Raw genomic sequence first — 22,639 nt, 5'->3', positions numbered from 1 at the left:
TACTCATCTTGACATTGGACACATATATGGAGAATAAGAGGAATGTGACTGAATTTATTCTCTTTGGGCTCACTCAGGACCCCAATTTGGAGAAAAATTGTTTTTGTTATATTTTTCATCATCTACATTATAACCCTAGTGGGTAATATGCTTATTGTGATCACCATTATTTCCAGCCAAACTCTGGGCTCCCCTATGTATTTTTTTCTTGCCTTCTTATCCTTCATAGACGCCTGTTATTCCTCTGTTACAGCCCCCAAAATAATCATCAATTCAGTGTCTGCAAGCAAGACTATCTCATATGAAGGCTGCATGACTCAGCTCTTTTCAGAACACTTGTTTGGGGGTTCAGAAATCATTCTGCTAACAGTCATGGCCTATGATCGCTATGTGGCCATCTGCAAGCCTTTGCATTACATGACCATCATGAGCCGACGTTTGTGTGTCCTCCTTGTCTTGGTGGCTTGGGCAGGAGGCTTTCTTCATGCTCTGATCCAGCTCCTTTTTACCTTCCAGTTGCCCTTCTGTGGTCCCAATCTTGTTGATCATTTCATGTGTGACCTGTACCCATTGCTTAAACTGGCCTGCACAGATACCCATGTCTTGGCTCTGTTGGTGGCAGCCAACAGTGGACTCATCTGCATGCTAAATTTCCTAATGTTGCTCGTTTCCTATGTAGTCATTCTGTTGTCTCTAAAGTCCCACAGCAGTGAAGGGCGACGTAAAGCTCTGTCTACCTGTGGCTCTCACATCACCGTGGTGGTTCTATTTTTCATACCTTGTATTTTCATGTACATGCGTCCTTTGACTTTCTTCCCCATTGACAAAACTGTAGCTGTGTTTTATACACTTATTACCCCTATGCTAAACCCTTTAATCTATACTCTGAGAAACAAGGAGGTTAAAAATGCCATGAGGAAACTCTGGAATACAAAGGTGAAATGTGGCAATCAATAATTGCCCTGTAGTGAAATAAATTTTGGGTTTGAATTGAATAGGATCAAAAGCAAAGATTTTGTTGATAGTCTGTTGAGAAGTGTTCAAGTGTTTTTTTAATGCTTAATCTGTATGCAGATAAAATCAGATCTTTCTCTGGATATGAATAAGATTTTTCATCAAGAATCCATTAGAGTACTCTTGTATCATTGTATTGCTGAGAACAGCAAAGTCATTTATAGCTGATCAACCCAGAACAATGCTATGACTTTGTACACAATACATTTCACTTTGCTTGAGTTCATGGAGGAATTTACATGTTTTTCTAAGAGTATCCTGATTGTAATTTCTTATAAAACAATAATATTCCATCATAATCATATATCATAATTTATCTAGCTATTCCCCAATTGATGGGCTTTCCTCAATTCCTTTTTTTTTTTTTTTTTTTGCCTTGAAAATAGAGCTGCTTATATCCTTATACTTTTGTACATACATACACACACACACACACACCATATATATATATATATATATATATATATATATATATATGTCTTTTTCCTTTTAAAAAATCTTTTTTGGTATTCATGCCTAATAGTAGTACTGTTAAGGATATATATGAATTTATAGCCCTTCTTATTTATTTTTTAGTAAATTTGACTCAGTTCTCTGTATGTTGAGAAATGAGGCATTATGAGAGTAACTTGCTTCACAATTCTTCTTACAATTACTGTTGCTTATCATATCTTCCACATTTATTCCATTCTATCTCTCCTTTCACCATGTTCTTTCTCAAGTTTTGCCACTGAATAATACCTACCCCAATATATCCTCTTTTACCATTCTCCCCTCTTTCTGTATCCCATTCCCTTCCCACTTTCCTGTAGGTTAAGATAAATTTCTATATATGGAGACTGTTTAGAATATTTTCTCTTTAACCCAGTTCTGATGAGACTAAAATTTATTTGTTCCCCCTCTCCTTCTGTTCTTCCCCTCGATTATAAAAGCTTTTTCTTGCTTCTTTTTATGACAGATAATTATACCATTCCACTTCTCCCTTTCCCATTCTCCCAGTACATTCTTTTCTCACCCATTAATTTTATTTTTTTTAAAGATAACTCCTCATATTCACCTCACACTTGTACCCTCTATCTGTATATATTCCTTCACACTGCCATAATAATAACATTCCAATGAGATAAGAGTATCATTCTCCCATACAGGAATGTACACAGATAAACCTTATGCTGTCTTATGCTTCTCCTGCACTTGGTATTTGAAATCAGATTTTCTGTTTAGTTTTTTTTTTTTTTTTTTTCATCACAAAATGCTTGAAAATTCTCTATCTGATAACACTTAGTTTTGCTGGGTAGGTGATTATTGGTTGCAACCTTAGCTTCATTGCTTTCAAAACATCATGTTCCAAACCCTCTGGTCCTTCAATGTAGAAGCTGCAAAATGTTGTATTATCCCGATTGTAGCTTCACAATATTTGATTTGTTTCTTTCTGGATGTGTTCAATGACCTTGACCTGGGAGTTTTATAATTTAGTTAAAATATTCCTGAAGTTTTCATTTTGGGATCTCTTTCAGGAGGTAAGTGGATTCAGCCAATTTTTTTTATTTTACCCTCTAGTTCTAGAACATCAGGACAATTTTTCTTGACAATTTCTTAAAAGCTGATGTCCTGGCTTTTTTTTTTTTTTTTTTTTTGGTCATGATTCATATCGACCAGTAATTTTAAAATCATCTCTCCTTGAGCTATTTTCTAGATCAGTTGTTTTTCTAATGAGATATTTCACTTTCCCCCCATTTTTCAATTCTTTTTCAGTTTTGCTTTATTTTATCTTGATTTCTCATAGATTCATTGGCTTCCATTTGCTCAATTCTAATTTTTAAGGAATTATTTTCCTCAGTAAGCTTTTGTACCTCCTTTCCGATTTGATCAATTTTACTTTCTAAGGTAGTCTGCCTCATTAGCCTTTTCTATTTCCCTTTGCACTGCTATCAATTCTCTTCCTAATTTTTTCTGCTATCTCTCTTATTGATTTTTAAAATATCTAGGGACCTGATCACAAGCACTCCTTTCTCTCCTAGAACTAATTATTAGTCATGTCCCTGTCCCATGTAGTTGTAATATCGAGTGGGCTAAAATAACAGAAACTTTCCTCAATACCATCACCACTGTCCATGCTTCTTTTGGTTTGCTGATTTCCCAAGGTCCTCTCACCCTACTGACAAATCTTATTTACCCACCTTCCAAGTTGTCTTTGGTAAATCTGAGCTGAGAAGTCTGGAAGCCACTAGTACTGGGGCTGATTCAGAGGTCTGTAAATCTGCTCTGCTGTTGTGATATTGGGACTGTACCTCAGACTATACTGCTGTGGTCTGTACACTGGACTCTCACTCTGGTGCCACAGATATGACACTTTTAAGTTGCCTTAACTTAAGGCTGGACTTAAGATGCCTTAATATATGTCTAATAGGGGAAACCAAATGTAAAAATTTATGTACACAAAAGATATATACAGAGCAGATGGAGTTAATCTGAAAAGGATGTAATTGATAGGAAGACATGGTATTGATAAGGGGAAAGAGCAAAACCAGGAAAGCTTACATTTCCTGAAGAAGGTGATTTTTTGAGTGAGTGGTAAAAGAAGTCAGGGAAATTAAGAGGCAGAGATGAAGAGGCAGTGGATTTCTGTCTCAGGGAGATGGGAAAGTCATATTTAAAGATTGACAAAGGGGTCAGTATTGCTAGATTATACAGTTCATAGAGTGGAGTAAGATATGACAACGTTGAAACATTAGCAACATACCACATTATAAGATCTATTCGGTTCTAAACCTGGGACATTTTTATTCTAGATATAAGGAGAAACTGTAGCATTTTGAGGAGATAATAAAATGATCAGAATTATACTTCTGAAACATCTTCTTTGGTTAGGGAGACAAATGGAATGGCATTGTTACTCTAGAATACTAAAAAAATATAAATGTGAAAAATATTTATAATATCTTTTGTTGAAGCAAAGAACTGGAAACTAAATAAGACTCCTATAGAAGATGTTTACACTATGAATTCATGAGTATGAAAGAGAAACCTTGCTTTCAGAGCAGGAACCAATGGTTTCTCTCAATGCCTGAATTTGAGCTCTATATCTCTATTTGATGTTACCTGATCTTACATCCATGTCATCTCTGTAGTTTTTATATATAATTAAACTATATCAAATTTTAATCCATAGCAGAAACATAATTTTAAGAATAAATTTCTATTAAACCAAAAAAAATTAGGGATTAGATGTACAAATAGTATGAAATACAATGGAATACATAGAAATAACATGAGTAGGTTTCACAGAAACATGGAAAAATCCAATAAGATAACGGTTGAAAGAAGGTTGCCAACTATCACCATTACTATTTAATATTGTATTACAAATGCTAGTTTTGACAATAAGAGAACTTATTATGAGAAGATCATTATTGATTACAAAATAGATAATTTTGATTATATAAAGTTAATTTTTTTGTACAAACAAAACTAATGCAGACAAGATCAGTGGAGAAGCAATAAACTGAGAAAACATTTTATAGTGATGGGTTCTGATAAAGGCTTAATTTCCAAAATATAGAGATAATTGACTCAAATTTACAAGAATTCAAGCCATTCTCCAATTAATAAATGGTCAAAGGATATGTTCAGACAATTTTCATATGAAGAAATTGAAACCATCTTTAATCATATGAAAAGATGCTCTAAATCACTATTGATCAGAGAAATGCAAATTAAGACAACTCTGAGATACCACTACATATCTCTCAGATTGGCTAAGATGATGGGAAAAGATAATGATGAATGTTGGAGGGGATGTGGGAAAACAGGGATCCTAATACATTGTTGGTTGAGTGAACTGATCCAACCATTCTGGATAGAAATTTGGAACTATGCCCAAAGAGTTATCAAATTGTGCATACTCTTTGACCTAAGAGTGCTTCTACTGGGCTTATATTCCCAAGGGGTCTTAAAGGAGCCAAAGGGACCCACATATAGAAAAATGTTTGTGGCAGTCCTTTTTGTAGTGACAAGAAACTGGAAACTGAGTAGATGCCCATCTGTTGGGGAATAGCTAAATAAGTTATGGTATATAAATGTTATGGAATATTATTGTTCTATAAGAAACGATCCTACAGGATGATTTCAGAAAAGTCTGAGAGAACTGATGCTAAGTGAAATGAGCAGAACCAGGAGATCATTGTACATGGCAACAACAACATCATAAGATGATCTATTCTGATGGACATGACTCTTTTCAACAGTAATGTGATTGAGACCAGTTTCAATGACTTGTGATGAAGAGAGTCATCTACACCCAGGAAGATTACTGTGGAAACAGTGTGGTTCAAAATATTTTCACTCTTTTTCTTGCTGTTTGCTTGCATTTTATTTTCTTTCTCGTATTTTTTCCTGTTTAATTTGATCTTTCTTGTGCAGCAAGATAATTGTATAAACATGTATATTTGATTTAACATATATTTCTACGATGTTTAACATATATTGAACTACTTGCCATACAAGGGAATGGATGGAGGAAGGTACGGAATTGGAACACAAGGTTTTGCAAGAGTTAATGCTGAAAAATTTTATGCATATGTTTTGAAAATAAAAAAAAAACTTGAATAAAAAAGAAATATGGGGAAACCTAATATGAATGCATATGGAGTAAAATTAACAAAACCAAGAGAAAAAGAATAACACATACTGTGGAGACAAATAACATTAAAAGACTTAAGAATTTTGATCACAAGGTTTTCAACCATGATTCCAGAAAAATGATGATGATGATGATGATAATGATGGTGATAATAAAAATGATGTGGACAATGAAAAAGCATTATTTAGTGCTTAAAAGTTAGCAAAATACTTTATATTTGCTCAGTTATTTTATACTCACAATAATGTGGTAATGGTAATGAAGTCGCTATTATTATCCCCATTTTAAAGATAGTGAAAGTAAGGATGAGATGATATTTTAAGTAACTTGACCTTGAGTAGTAAGCATGAAAAATGGAATTGTAAATCAAACTTCCAGATTCTTAGTTCTTCTGTCAGCTACAACACTCACTTCCTTCATAAAGATCATGGTAAAGTGATCAAACATAATTGAAAAATTCTAAAATTACACACACACACACACACACACGGACACATGGACATGTGTACAATTGTATATCAAGATATGTCTGCACATTGATAATGGACATTGATAATGAAATCATATTTTCTTGGTTTTCCATATTTGCTTTTGTTTTCCTAAAAAGGAGCTTCTGGAAAGAGAAAATACAGGTTTTAATTGACTTAAAAAATAAAGCAAAAATTTAATTTCATAAAACAGTTATGATAACTTTAAAGCTGAGAAAGTTTTAGAGATATGATGAATATAGAAAGAATCTTCCAAATCAATAAACATTGGGCTACGCAGTAGTTACAAGTGGAATATCTCTTCACTTTGTACCTGTGTGTACACCTTGTTCCCCCCTAGAATCCACTAGTCCCTTACCTCCATTTCTTTGAATCCCTAGTGTTCTTCAATGCTCACTTTAAACATATTCATCAACAAAAACCTCTGTTATTCTCTCCGATACAAACAAGTTCTCTGAAAAGTTTTACTTTATGTACTTTTTATATATTTTTTACTTTTCTTCTGTGTATGTACATATTGTCTAATCAACCTAGAAAGTAAACACATTGAGGACAAAGATGATTTCATTGTTTTATTTGTATCCACAGGGACACAAATACATAATTCGTGGCATATAGTAAGACATGATTACTAATGTATAAATACATGTTGATAGGTTAATTGATAATTTTTTTTTGTTTTACTCATGATTTTTTAGTAGTCATCCCCCAATAATCTTCTTCAATGAATCATCCTTTATAATAAACAGGGTTTGTTAGGCCACCACAGTAATGAAAAAAAAAAGGAAGAAGAAGAAGAAGAAGAAGAAGAAGAAGAAGAAGAAGAAGAAGAAGAAGAAGAAGAAGAAGAAGAAGAAGAAGAAGAAGAAGAAGAAGAAGAAGAAGAAGAAGAAAAGAAGCATCTAGGTGACACAGTGAATAGAGAACCAACCCTGAAGTCAGGAGCTCCTGATTCCTGATTTCAAATCTGGAATCAGACACTTAACACTTCCTAGCTGTGTGATCCTGCTCAAGTCACTTAATCCCAACTGCCTCAGGGGAAAAAAAAAAGGAGGAGGAATAAGAGGGAAATGATGGGCAAGGGCAGGGACATGGGGAAGGTATGACACATCATACCTGCACACACCCATTTATATATTATATTTATTTCTATACTATATATGTGTATAGATGTATATAGATAGATAAGAGACAGCTTGATCAATCTTTGTCAAGATACAACTAAAAGTTAACTTGCAACTTATATAACTACTTACTTCTATTACACACACACACACACACACACACACACACACACAATGGAATGTGAACTGGAATTATAGATAGATTTTAGATCTGTCTTTTATCTCCTGTTTCTTGTTCTCTTCTTCATCTATAATATTCCATTCCCAACTCTGTGCCTCTATACTATCTGTTCTTTTGGCTCGAATTCACCATGTCTTTATCTTCATGTCTTGGTACCATTGAATTGCTTCAAGATTCAAATCAAATATTATTTTTTCAGTGAATGTTCCTGGTCCCTAAGACAGTTGATACAGTCTTTTCTTTTTGATTTTCTTTGCCTCTCCAGGACAGTGAAAACTTTTTTGGCATAGTGAATATTTAATAAATTCTTTGTTGAATTTAATTGATCTAGTTTAACTCCATTCCTTTTCAGGATGAGGATGTAGATTAAGCATCTCACTTGGATCCCTGAAGCTAGATATGGATATTCTGACAATAGAGCTAACATTCTCTGTCCAGACCATACTGCTTCAATGAGTAATCAAGTGTCATTTTCCTTTCTGCTTTATATAAATATGCCAAATATATCTAGATAAGGATTATCATCCATTTATGATACTTCCCTTTTGGAAGAAGAAGTTTTATGCTAAAAGTGGCAGAGGAAATAATTTTGAATAAAGAAAAAAAAATTGTCAATTGATGGAGGACATACCATACTGCCCCTTTCATCAACGAGCAGAATGATTCCTGAAAAGGGGAAGAAAGGAACTTTCCATTACAGTTTGGGAAATTCAGATTCATTTTTGTTATCATGGGGAAATTACAAAGAAAACACTGCCAAATTTTTTTAATGTGTAGACATGAGTTGATATTTTTACTATAAATCATAAAACCCAACAATTTCAAAAGTTGTTCTTACACAGTGACATTTATTTCTTACTTGAAGATACCCTTTGACTCCAGAGCTTCCTCATGGCATTTTTTACCTCAGCATTTCTTAGAGTATAGATCAGGGGATGTAACATGGGGGCCACCAAAGTATAAAATACAGCCACAGCTTTGTCTATGGGAAGAGTGACCACAGGCCTCAGATACACAAATATACAAGGCACAAAAAATAAGATAACAACAGTAATGTGAGAGATACAAGTTGAGAGGGCTTTACGTCTCCCTTCAAGAGTATGAGTCTTCAAAGAATTAAGGATGACAGCATAGGAAACTATCAAAAGGAGAAAGTTTAACAGACAGATCAAGCCACTATTTGCTGCAACAAATAGGCCAAGGGTGTGAGTATCCATGCAGACAAGTTTGAGTAAAGGATTCAAGTCACACATGAAATGATCCATGACATTGGGTCCACAGAAAGGCAACCAGACTGTAAAGAGAAGCTGGATTATTGCATGCAGAAAGCCCCCAGCCCAGGCAACCCCTACGAGAAGGCCACAGATCCTCGGACTCATAATTGTAGTATAGTGTAGAGGCTTGCAGATGGCTACATAACGATCATAGGCCATGACTGTTAGCAAGATGATTTCAGCCCCACCAAAGAAATGTTCTGCAAAGAGTTGAGTCATACAGCCATTGAAGGAGATGGTTTTCTTCTCAGAGATTGAGTCAACTATCAATTTTGGGGCCATGGAAGAAGAGCAAAGGCCATCTATAATGGACAAGAAAGACAAGAAGAAATACATAGGGGAGTTCAGAGCTTCACTGGTGGTGACAGTGACCACAATAAGCAAGTTGCCCACCAAAGTTATCAAGTAGATGAGTAAAAACACCGTGAATACTACTTTCTGCATCTTTGGATTTTGTGTAAGGCCCAATAGGATGAATTCAGTCACATTGTTTTCATTCTCCATTTATACTGTCAAAACAGAAACTGAGGGAATGGAAAGTTGCTTTACCTGCAAAGAAGATTGCAAAATCATAAAGTTCAAAAACTGAAAAGATGATCAACCACCATCTTTTTGAATATATTGAAATTATATCCTCTCCATTGATTCTTGTTCAAAATTCATTGTGCACTTTTATAATTTCTTCACTTTGCTTATTACTGTTTTGGAATTAGATATTTAAAAAGCTTAAAATTTTATTGTAGCCTATTAGAGCATCCTATCATCCTGCTGGAAGGTAGTCCTCCAAATAAATTCTGGGCTGCTAATGAATGTAGGGTTCTCAAAAGATTATTAGAAACAGTGTTTCTCGGACATTGGAATTGTATCTGAAAAAAGATTATCCCAAGGATTCTGAAAGTCAAAACATGCTTCATCCTTTCCACCTAAGATGATATCTATCTTCTATCTCCCTTTATTTACAATCGATATTTTTATGAATCACTATTTTCATTGAGATCTTTGAACCTCTCACTATCATAATATGATTTCTTAACTTTTAAAGGCAGTTAGGGGCAAGCTCAAAATTTTCTAATTTGCTAATGAACATGGAGATAGCGTTCAGAGTGACACTGAAATTAAGCATAATGGTTTTATCATCTACTGGCTCCAAAGCATATTCTTCTTCCACAAGCTAGAAGTAATATAGATGATTTATCTGTACTTTTCAGTGTCAATATTCACTACAAGAGGTAATTATCTGAAGAGAATCAAATTTTAATTAATGCAATAGAGTACACTGCAACATGACATATAGTAAGACAGTGTAACTAACAAACATTGTTTAAGTCCTTAGAAACTTCAAGTTATAGGATTCTGAATCTAGACAGAGAATAAAACATGATGGCTAATAACTATAATACAGTGTCCTATAGTAAGCTTGCTAGTAAATAAGTCATTCTGAGTATTATTAATGCCCAAATTAACAATGAAAGACATGAAGAGGTAAGGGAACACAGCCAAAATTTGAATGTCAGAAAAATATGGTCCCATGAAAGTATAAATAAGGAAAAGAGAGAATTCATAGCATCATATATTTGTAACTGGAAGGTAACTTAGGGGCTATTGCTCAGCCCCTCTTTTTAAAGATGTTACAATCTGAAGAACAGAAATAGAAAATGACTCCTTTAGGAACACAAAGTGTCTGAAGACAAATATTAACCCAGGTCTTTGTGAATGGGTTCAAAGACTAGTCCATCATAATTTTACTTTACCTCTTGATTGGATCAGAACTTGGCAGGAATCAAATAATATTACATTCCATCAAATAGGATGAGTGAAAACAAATTACAGAATGCTTGGAATACCCAGGTTAGGTACCTGAATTTTACCTGGTAAGCAATCATAAGTCATAAAAGATCTTTGAGTTTTGCTCACTTGGTGTTTAGTCTTTTTTTCTATTAAATCCAGATTTTTTTCTTTTTCTTTTCTTTCTTTCTTTTTTTTTGGTAAAAATACAGGAATTGTTTGCCATTCCTTTTCCAAATCATCTTACAATTAAGGAAGCTGAAGGAAACAGGGTTAAGTGACTTGCCCAGGGTCACACAGCTATGAAGTTTTTCTTGATTCCAGACCCTGGTGCTCTGTCTACTGTACCCTACCTGCCCTTTAATCCCACTTAATTCTGGAAACAGACAAGAAGTCTACAGATAGACATGTTTATGGAACTATAGAAGGAAAATAAATGGAATGGAAGGAAAGGGGATAGAAGTAGAAGGAACAGGAAGGAAGAGAAGTAAAGGTAATAAATAGTTATATAATACCAGGCATTGTGATAAACATCATCAGCAACAGCAGCCCCTGTAAGTAAAATTTACGAGAATATAAATCACTCCTCGAATGATAAATGATCAAAAGATATAAACAGGTAATTTTCAAATAAACAAATTACAGCTATTTATAGGCACATGAAAAAAATGTTCTAAATCATTATTGATTAGAGAAGGCAAGGCAAAACAATTCTGAGGTACCAGCTCACATATTTTAGATTTATTAATATGACAGAAAAGTAAAATGAAAAATGTTGGAAGGGATATGGGAGTACTAATACCCTATTGATGTAGTTATGAGCTGATTCAACCATTTTGCAGATCAGTTTGGAATTATGCCTAAAGAGTTATAAAACTGTGCATAACCTTTAATCCAGCAATAGTATCATAATAGGTCTGTATCCCAGAGAGATCATAAAAAAGGCAAAAAGGATTTTTTTATTAAAAACAGCAGTACTTTTATAGTAAGAAAGAATTGAAAAATGACAGGATGTTCATCAATTGAGGAATAACTAAAGATGCTGTGATATATGCGTGTAATAGAATATTATTATGTTATAAAAAATGTCAAATAGGATGATTTCAGAAAACACCTCATTATATGGACTGATATAATTGATGAACAGAAACAGAACATTGTACATAGTAATAGCAATGTTGCATGATAATCAACTGTGAAAGACTTAGTTATTCTCAGTAATACAATGATCTAAGACAGTTTCCAAAAGATTCATGAAAAAGAAGCTTTCCAACTCTAGAGATAAAACTAATGGGGTTTGAATTCAAAAATATAACATTTTCTCTTTCCATGCTTCCTTCCTTCCTTCTTTCCTTCCTTTATTTTATTTTTTTTTTAGAGTGGAGAAGGTCTGTGTCTTCTTTTACATCATGATTAATATGGAATGTTTTGTATTCCATGATTGTATATGTATAACCTATTTCAAATTGTTTACTATATCAGGAAGAGGTAAAGGGAAGAAGGGAAAGAGAAAATTTGGAAGGCAAAATTTAAAAAAAAACCAAATATTAAAAATTAAACAAACAAATGCATTTTTTTTACATATACTTTAGTCAATTATAATATTATTCAAAGAAAAAAATTTAAAAGTTAAAAATAAACTCAGCCTTTCTTGATTTCAGGCCCACTGAAAAAATTTACTGTGCTACCTATCTGCCTAACACAATGCTATATTAAAGTGGTAATTATATTAGGAGGCCATACCCTAAATAGAATGATAGAAATTACAAGACAGAATGACAAGATCAGATCACATGAATCAACAATCATTTTTGATAACATAAATGACAGACTAGAGTGCTTTAAGGAAAGAAGTTGGAAGCCTTGTTAAACTTATACTTGTTGAAGCAGATGGTAATCAAATCCAGGATAGAAAAGTTGAAACCAGAAATTTAACCAGAGGATTTGGCTTTGACACTCAATTCCAACTTTTTGATACCTAACTGGCCTTTGGCAAATCACTTTCTCAAATTGTGTTTCAATTTTTCCATTTTTATATAAGAAGATAGTCCTCTTTTAATGAAAGGTCTCTTCCTATTTTCAGATGGGAGTTCAAAGGACAAACAACCTTTCCTCTTTGAAATCATGTGACCCAGATAGATGAGAAGTAGCAGATCAAGTAGTAAAAAGGTAGTTACATGGGCACTTTTATTATGCATTTCCCCTCTCTTCCCTGAAGTCTCTATTTTGCTCCTTCTGTCACCACCTTCAATTTCATTGAATCATTCCCCCAAATTTATGAACCATAAAAGGGAATTCTCATCAGACTTTTACAGTAAAATGCAACTCGGGTGTTTTGGATGTAGATAGTAAAAGAATTCTCTAACTTTATAACTCCCTATAACATTCCCACACAAATAGAAAAAAAAATAAAATTGACATACAAGGAATTTTACAGTAAACAAGCAAATTGATATTCATGAGCAGTTTATCTGTCTAGAAGACCATTGTAGCAAAGGGTTATATTGCAGAGGAATAAATACTGACTCATAATCACAGAACTTCAGAGTGAGAAGGGATCTCAGACGTCATTTAATTTGATTTCTGCCTGACAAAGAATCCAGGCGGCAATAGTACCAACAAAGATTCATCCAATATTTCTTTGAAGAACTTAAGTAAATAGGAAACTCACTCATTCAAAAGCAGTCCATTCCATTTTGCAAGATTTCTAAATTTTGAGGTCTGTGTTTCCTTCTACAACTGTGTCCTCTTAAACAGAACTTCAATTTTCCTACTACATCTTCTATCCACTGATTCTCATTCAACCATATAGAATCAAATAGAATAAGCCTGGTAGCATAATGATAGCCAAGCAAATGAACATAATTTGGGGTTGCATTCAAAGACACGACTTCAAATGATCAAGAAGCAATTGTTCCTTTGTTCTCTGGAATCTGGTCAGAGCACATCTGAAGTATTGACTTCAGCTTCAGAGACTATATTTTAGGAAGAATAATAACAAGTTGGAGAATTTCCAGAAAAGGTTCAGCATAGGGTACTAAAGGGTTTCTAGGCCATATAATATGAGAAAAACTGAATTAATTGAGGGAGAGAAGAGAAGGCTATCCTCCTTGGAACTTTAGCTGATGTAGATTTTTAAGTAGGATTAGTAGTTGCCCTTCTTAATTTGACTCTTTAATATATTTTCCCTAAGTATCTGTTGTGTAATAGTTGAAGAAATGTTTTTAAATAATAAAAAAGCATAATGATATACTAAAATTCTAATCTAGATATGTCATTATTCCAGAAATGGATTGGCATGCAAAGACAATTACATATATGTTTTACATATGAGGAGACTGAGGACAAAAGCTATTAAATGTCTTGTGATTGCCATGCATATGGCCCCTAAGTTGAGTTTAGAATTCAGGCCTCCTGTTTCTAAAGCCAATCTTTTTTTTCCACTTTAGCACATTTTATGATTACTTGATTGTGAAACAGCTTTTAAAATTCTAGGCTTAAATGGTCCTTTCTCTACTTTGTCTCTCATCTTTCCTTTCCCCCTTCCCCCCCACCTATACCAACTCCACCCCAACTCCCCCCACCCAACACTTTACACCTCCCTTTCAGCTTCTCTTCTGAGTACTAGGGACTTTTTTCTGTATACATGATATAAAGAGTCCTTTTTAGTATTCTAGTTATCAAAATATAAGCATTATTTTAAAGGACTCTTTCTCTCTCTCTCTTTCTTTCTCTCTCTCCCTCTTTCCTATTCATCTCTCTCTGACTCTGCCTCTCTTGTCTCTGTCTCTGTCTCTCTCTGTCTCTATCTCTTGTCCTAATCTAGCTATTATTATGTAATCCCTGGACTCCCACTTCAAGGGAATACTGCTTGATTATATGGGGGAGGGGGGGTTCTTATTCACTCAAGTTGCTCACAGTGCATAGTAAAATCTACCAAATGACTGTATCTTTATCCTACAGAGTGACCCACAGATCACCCCAGTATTTCAAACCTCATCCTTATTACTGATAACTATGTTAAAGTTGCAGAGATAAACAGGTGTTTCTATGAATTTAGGAAGGCATAACCAACCTGATATTAAAACAATGTTTGAAATAAAGAGTTTAGTGATAATAACTTCTATAAATGTCAAGGAAATAGTAGAGCTGAAGTAAACATCAACACTGCTAGAAAACTTACCGTGGTCCTATTTATAGATGGTATCATTCATCTGTATTATTTAGGCAAATTCTCCAGGATACTATCTTTATGTGATAAGCGCCTTCTATTGTGAAAGGTTTAATACTCCACTTGAGAAAGAACTATAGGAAATCACAATTATCAATCATCCATCATAGGATGGATTCACTATTGGAAGAAACCAAAGATATGGTCTAGATTTGTTTTTTTTTTAATAAATGGACAAAATAAAGTTCAGAGAAAATTATTTGCCCCAATTCACACAGGGTAGAAGTAAAAGAACCAGAATTTGAACCTTGTCCACTGACTATAAATCCAGTGCTGTTTCCATGCTATAAAGTTTAGAAAACTAAGTTATTTTCTTTCCAAACTCTACAGCTATGGAAAGACTTAAAGCATGTAGGCGGGCTCATTGACTTCCTCTTGTACTTGGCTTAACAAACCAGTTAAAAGTGGCATCTGGACTGGGAATATCTCTAAATGGCTCTTTTTATACATCAATGTATCCCTTATTGATTTCTTTATATTGTTGCAGAGAAGAGAGTTTCTCCTATATCTGCAATGTGACTTAAAGAAGATCTTCTAAAAAGTTCAGAGCCTATTTTTGTACTCTCAGAGGAGTTAATTATCTCTTGTTTTTGGAAAGAGATTTTATTCCGGTGATATGTTTGGTAACACCTGCATTCTTGTCTAATTGGTTGCTTGTTTTGTATTTGGAAGCTCATTTGTGCCTATTAATTTGCAAGTTCCTAGATGTCAATGTTTAGCTTGCTAAGGATACTGACTCCAATGTGACAAAGAAACAGCATGAATATGACCAATCTATAGACTTTTTCATGGTAACTGAGTTCTCAAATGATTGGCAACAAAAATTTTCCATCTTCTTTGTAAATTCTTCAAACTATCCTGTTGCTGACTTTCTAAATTCTAAAACCATCTCTCTATAACAATGTCTGAAGTCTCTATGCATTAGAACAACTTACTATTCTTGCAGAGAATATTCTTCAACAAGACCTGTTCCCATTTTGAGTGTTTCTACTGTTTTTATTATTATTATTATATGAATGGACCCAGGCCATTATGCCTTCATTCTTTTATTCTCTTCCCAGTCCTATTCCTCACTTTCCATATTTTGAAACCATATTACCACAATGGCATCTTTTCTAACCTTTTCTCCTTATTTCTGCTCCCCAAATGACTTTCTGAAGGAGAAATACCAAATCTGGGCGTTTTCTCTGAAGAAGCATTTGTCCCTTTAAATATGGAGTGCTAGTTGAATGATAGCGATCCCCTATAACTCTGAAAACCAGGGGTAATTAATGGTTTCAATAACTTGGAGCAATGTTGATATATTTCAACAATTAACCTCAGAAATCTATATTCCTCCACTCTCTGAATCTGGGACTTTGTTGGTAAAATAACTGATTTGGGTTACATGATCTCTAACTTTTCACCCATCTCAAGTAGCATATATTCTCTTTCTTCTGAGTTCTACTTTATATAAATGATTATCTAATGTCCTGGATAGTTCTATAAGTTTATTCATCTATTTCCATCAAAAAATATATGTAACTGAAAAATGTTTGAATCTCATTTTAATTTCTTCCAAAATGTTTCTTTTAATTATAAGAACATAGAAATCTGTCAAACTTGGTTGAAGTGAAACTCAGTGTTGGGGAGTATTCCAGCTGGTTAGAAGAGAAAGTGATGAGTTGAATAGTCAAACAGAAAGGTATCATATGAATATTGTAAATAATGATATAGTCCAGGATGAAGAATCTGGTAATGGAAATATAAATTAATGTTCTTTGAATAGCATGGTAATGATGAAATGAGAATTGCAAAGTCAAATAATTTTGATTTTGCTCCAAAATAAAATATTTTTATAGCATAATATGATCATCTCCTCTTGGATAAGTATTAAAATGTTAAAAGGTATGAACTCAGAAGATGAGTCACTCAGATTGGAAGATATCCAACACATTTGTGGATGACAGAAAGGCTTAGTGTGATATGGTCCATGGGGTCACACAGAGTTGGACAATACTAAATGAATGAACAACAACAAATAAGATTACACTAGCAACAATTAACAGAAGTAAAAGATCATTCAATTTACAACAGTATCAATAACAATTCCAATTTCAAAAGACAACATGTGTCAAGTTTCATAAGGCCAAACATTTCTTAAATTCATTGTGCATTACTTGTAGACACACAAAAGGAAGGATCAGGAAATGTTACAAGGAATAGATTATCATATACCTTGAGGCCTAGTATACAAGTACCTTTCTTCTTGGAGTAGCAAATAAACATAGTGTTTTATCTTAGGGCATCTAAACTGGATACACATTAATTTAAAAATAATAGCCAAAATTTACACATTATTTCAAAATTATTTTTACAAAAGTATTTTATCTGATCTTAATCCTCAACTGCAAGACACATAACAGAAGACTCTATTACATTAATTAAGATAGCATAGATTCTTAGCTTCAACATACACCAGGCATTTGACTTTAGGTTTGGCATTTTGCTTTGGTAGATTAGAGATGATCTTAAAGATCAAGTTACCAGATTCATAAAGAAATCTACACATGTATAATCAGAAAAATAAAACAAACAAACAAAAAATCTTAGAAACAATCAACAACTTTAGCAAAGTGGCAGGATATAAAATAAATGCACATAAATCATTGTCATTTATATATGTTATTAACAAAATCCACCAGCAAGATATAGAAAGAGAAATGTCATTTAAAATAATTATAGATAATATAAAAATATTTGGGAGTCTACTTGCCAAGACAAAGCCAGGAACTATGTGAACACACTTTTCACTTTATATAAAACACTTTTCACACAGGTAAGGTGAGATCTAAAATATTTTATTTTTCCAAATTACATTTAAATACAATTTTCAACAAATACTTTAAAATTTTGACTTTCAAATTCTCTCCCTCACTCACCTTCCCTAACACAACAAGAAGGTAGACAAAATCTTACTGTCATACAAAACATATTTCCATATTATTCATATTGAGAAAAAAGACATAGACCTAAATCATATGAAAATAATAAGGTATAAAAAAGTGGGGAAAAAAAGATCACCATTTTATTTTTCCTCCAATGACAGTCTCAGAATCATTAGAACATTCTAACTTTATGGGAAACAGATTAAGTGAGGGTGCACACTGAAATTATACTGAGTCTTTGTATGATATGGACTTATTTCCAGTAGTTCTTTAAGATAATGCCAACTCTTCTGCTTGGTTTTAATATCTTTGGAATCTAATCCCCAACAGATCTTTGCAGTCTCATTTTGCATTACTTTCCTTTCTATACAAATTACCCTCCCCTCTGTTCCATGATATTTCATATCCTGTCAATATAATTATGTGGTACCTATAATGTGTCTGGAATATACTTTTATCTCACCTTCACCTCACTTCTTTCAAGAAAGAGCTCCATCACTAACTTTTATTCAAGTTAAGTCTTAAACAGTTATCATGTGCCAGGCACTGAGCTAAGCACTGGGAATACAAAATAAAAATGTATGCAATCCCTTCCCTCATTGAGGTTAAATTCTAATGTGGAAGATGAGTAAATTAAAAGAGGTAGGGAGGTGAGAAAGTCCCTGTAAGGAGATATGATGGCAAACATGGAGTTTCAAAGCAGAGTTATAAGAGGACTTAAAGAATACCTAGCCTGCCCCTTCCCTAAAACAGAGATTCTACAAAGAACTCACCAATGGGAAGAGAATACCTTGGAAACAAATGTATGGTGGGATAGAGGAATCTTACAAAATCAGACTGCACCTAAGAATTAATCATGGTTTTTTTTTTTTTTTTTTTTTTTTTTTTGTTTTTGTTTTTTTTGAAATTTTGAGAGTCAGTTATTGGGACTGAAAGAGTTCCCAATAACACTTCCTGACATTTAATCTTCATCACTCAACAATGCTTTCTTTGGGGGGGAAATCACTCTGTCTTTATCAGGAATCTCTTATCATTTTTTCAGATAACCCTTGGCCTCTGTGTTTCTTTCTCCATTCTGACTTTAGTATTCAATTCAACTGTCCTTTTCAATACAAGCCCCCTCTCTTAATTACAGTCTTAAATGTACTCATTGACATTTCCAGTAAAATTCTGAACTTATTTCATGAGCTTCCTCAAGACAGAGCAGTTTTAATTTTACTCTATTTCAGACACACAAGGGGAAAGTAATTACCGAGATCTCATTATAACCCACACCTATTCTTATTCTATAACCTAGATCTCTGAAACTATCTCTTCTGGCATACAATCTTTTCTTACTCTTTAATATCTTCATCAACCTGACTTTTCATAAATCTATTATTTTCTTGCATCATTACTTCATGAATTTCTAATTTTTGTAATCCTATCAGTTCTTCTCTACTCACCATTTCCAAATCACAGTCTTGTTCCTAAGATTTGATGAATTAAATCTTATGGTATCCTGTACCACTGAGTCCCTAGTCCCCTCATCATATCATTTGCCAGATGGCTGGATATCCTGGATACCCATCATTTCACTTCATATTTTCAAGCTTCTTTTGAATGAATAAAAATTGAAAAAATATAAAAAGAACAACAAGTTGTAATCAACTAATTTCAACTGTGTCCTCTCTATTGCAAAATAATGCTTTTATTTTTCAATTATAGGCAATCACAGTTTTATGGAGGGTTATTCAAGCCTTTTCCACAATACTCAAAAACTTTATATCTCCTTCTCTCTTCCATGTCTTTTGAAAATTTGCTTCCTCAAGAATTTGATCTTGCTCAAATTCAATGCCCTCAGGGACAGCTAGGTGGAGCAGTGGTAGAGAACCAGCCTTGAAGTCAGGAGGTCTATAGTTCAAAATCTGGCCTCAGATACTTCACACTCCCTAGCTGTGTGACCCTTGGCAAGTCACTTAACCCCAATTGCCTCAGTAAAAAATAAATAAATAAATAAATAAATGCCTTCATATTCTGGCTTACTCTGCGGGGCATACAAATATGATCAGATTTTCCAAATTCTTTTAAAAATTCATTTGACTCTACCATCATATGAAGCTATCATCTTAAGGCTGTGACAACCATATTTTATGGGAGCTCTATAGTAACTACCTCCATTCTTTCATTTTAATACAGTTTCCAATTTCACCATATGATTCAAACATCTCTTTTCTTTCTTATTGTTTCACTTGATGATTTGATCACTTTCTTTGGACTGTAATATAATTTCAGTTGATTTGATTCCCAAATTTACATATGGGTATATATTTATATTTAGATACTTATATAAGTATACACAGAAATATACTGTGAAATAGGATATATGCCATTGTCTAGGAGAGAAAAAACAAAACACAACACTGATTTGACCAGATTACAGTATGAGAGGGAAATATTGTTCAATAATTCTATAAATGGGGGACAAGATCATGTTTTGAATGACTTTAATAAAGCTCAGTCAAGTAATTTATATTTTTCCAAGAGACAAAAGAGAGAGATAGTAAAGATTAAAGTATTTAATTTACTATTAAAGATAGTAAAGAGATAGTAAAAATAGTAAAGACTAGAAGGATATTATTATAGTTGTTTGTAAGGAAAGATTTTGATAGATATGTGAAGGATGGATGTGAATACAGATGGTGGAGACAGATCTTATTAGGCTTTATAATAACATACATAATAACTGATGAGAGCTTGAAATAAAGTTATAGACGTAAAAAGTGAGAATAAAATGATGCAAGACTTAGGGAAGTAGAAAATACACATTTTGTATGTGAAATAAAAGGATAAAAAAATTGAGGGAAACATCATGGCTTTCAAATCTGGAAGACTGATATCCTGGTGGTACCTTAGAAAAAGAAATTAAAAGTTTGGAAGAAGGTAGATATTAAGTTTTGGGTTACAAATGTTAGGAAGTCTCAGAAATATTCAGTTTACAAAGATAAAGAATTATTTGATGATGTGGAACTGAAGATGAAAGGAAAGAATTAGGCTGGATATCCAAATGTGTCACTTAAGAGAGATGAAAAGCTCATGATAGCTGATATAATAATAAAAGAGGACAGAAAAAGAAGAGAAGACAGAGAACAGATCGCAGTGAAACATCCAAAAGTAAAAGGCACACTATGAATTATGATGTATCCAAGAAGACTGAGATGGAAAAACAAAACAGACAGTGAATCATAGGAGAGAAATCACCTGAAAATTGAAAAGTGAAAGCTTCTCAAGGAAGATTGGATTGTTGAGACAAAACGAGAGACAGAGAGAAACAGAGAGACAGACAGAAGGGCAGAGACAGAAAGACAGAGAGACACAAAGAGAGACCAGGAGACACAGAAATACACACAAAGAAAGAGATAGTGAGAGAGTTACACACAGAAAAAGATAAACAGAGAGGAACAGAGAAACACACAGAGAAAGAGACATACACAGACACACACAAAAAGAGACACAGAAAGAGAGACAGAGAGAACAGAGTATAATACTTACTATTTATCAAGCACTGCCCTAAGTTCTGGGCACATAAATGCAAGAGAAATTATCTTTGCCCTGAAAGAAATTATATTGTAATGGAGATAAAAGATAAAGGGAATGGGACAGGAAGGAAGACCGAGTTCTGCAAAGTAACAGAGATGCTGAGATGGCAAGTGGAATTCTAAGAAGGATAATTGATTCATGTAATCAAGGCCAGTGTTAGAACTTATTGGTCATGGTTTCAGATTTGGAGAATAGGGGGAAGAGGGATTAGTGGGAGTAATAGCAGAGGGAGAGGGATGACATGATGCAATCAACATATTAGATTCACATATAAAGATACATTTTATGTCGGGAGCCATAATCTCTAAACTGATTGGCAGAGTCCAGCACTGAGATCAAATATGCACAGCACTCATGCATGAACAACATTTCCTTCTATGATTCTCATTAGTGGACTACTATTTCCTATATTATTTATAATTGGCTTGATTACAGCACTAAACATTATCTAAAAACAATCTGGTGACAAGGGGAATTTGAGCAAGCTAACTAGAAATGATTCCACATGCATATTCTGTCCTAATAAAATTAATCTCTCACTGAGTCAAATGATAAAGGAGAGAACATCATGGAAAGCATTGTCAGTATCAGAGAGAATCCAAAGGTCCAAGAAATAATGGTGTTTACCAACTTAGACTCAGAAAAGATCAGTATATCTAGGAACCAAAAGATGGTTAAAGTATAACTAGGAATTGCCCTAAATGCTTATTATGTATATGGTTTCAAGTCAGATGAATCAAACAATCCATAGAATTAACAAAGAAGAGATAAGTAAACTAACAAAATTCCCTGACATTTAACCTTGTATAACATTTACCTTTCATTTTTGGCTTCCTGTAAGTAATCAATAATTAACACTTACCATAAAAAAGTTACTCAAATATTAAATGTCAAATGTAGTAGCATATAAAGGTCAATAAGTCAGACACATGTCTGAAGAGTATGTTGACCTAAAAAAAAATATATGATCATGATACAGTATAAAAACAAAGCCTGAAGGAGCCTGAGAGAAGTGGAAGCATCACTTTCATCAGTTCCTCACTCAAACTACCCCACAACTCCTGTCTTCCTTTGACGCCGACCCTATTCATTCTGCTCAGCCCCCTGGACCCCCTGCAGAGGCTGGATCCCCTACAATTTTAGAAAATATCTGAAACAACTGAGCATTCAGTGAGGGCTGTATAAATAATCATTAAAGAAATAATTACAGTTCTCTCTCTCTCTCTCTCTCTCTCTCTCTCTCTCTCTCTCTCTCTCTCTCTTTCTCTCTCTCTCTCTTTCTCTCCCTGTATATATATTATTTCCTTCATATAGTATTTACACAATGAATAAATTTCATTTTGAACAAAATGTTGACAGAGATCCTGATATTTATATTGTCTCCTCCCAATATT

The 22,639-nt window shown here is 33.7% G+C and overlaps 1 protein-coding gene and 1 pseudogene across 1 annotated transcript; one reads left to right on the top strand and one right to left on the bottom strand.

The window, feature by feature from the left end:
- LOC100921461 lies at positions 1–957 on the top strand (annotated as a pseudogene).
- Positions 958–8,297: 7,340 nt separating this feature from the next.
- On the bottom strand, positions 8,298–9,227 carry LOC100919888 (olfactory receptor 4C12-like). The gene has a single exon (XM_003773764.1). It carries the CDS (start codon positions 9,225–9,227, stop codon positions 8,298–8,300), a length of 930 nt encoding a protein of 309 aa, XP_003773812.1.
- Between the last annotated feature and the right edge of the window lie 13,412 nt (positions 9,228–22,639).

The sequence above is a fragment of the Sarcophilus harrisii genome, chromosome 6 (genome assembly GCF_902635505.1).
Source record: "Sarcophilus harrisii chromosome 6, mSarHar1.11, whole genome shotgun sequence".
Classification (NCBI taxonomy): Eukaryota; Metazoa; Chordata; class Mammalia; order Dasyuromorphia; family Dasyuridae; genus Sarcophilus; species Sarcophilus harrisii.
This window is presented reverse-complemented; position numbering and strand designations above follow the sequence as displayed.

Excerpts from the sequence above, each read along its gene's own strand:
- LOC100919888 (XM_003773764.1), bottom strand. The coding sequence starts at position 9,227 with ATGGAGAATGAAAACAATGTGACTGAATTCATCCTATTGGGCCTTACA.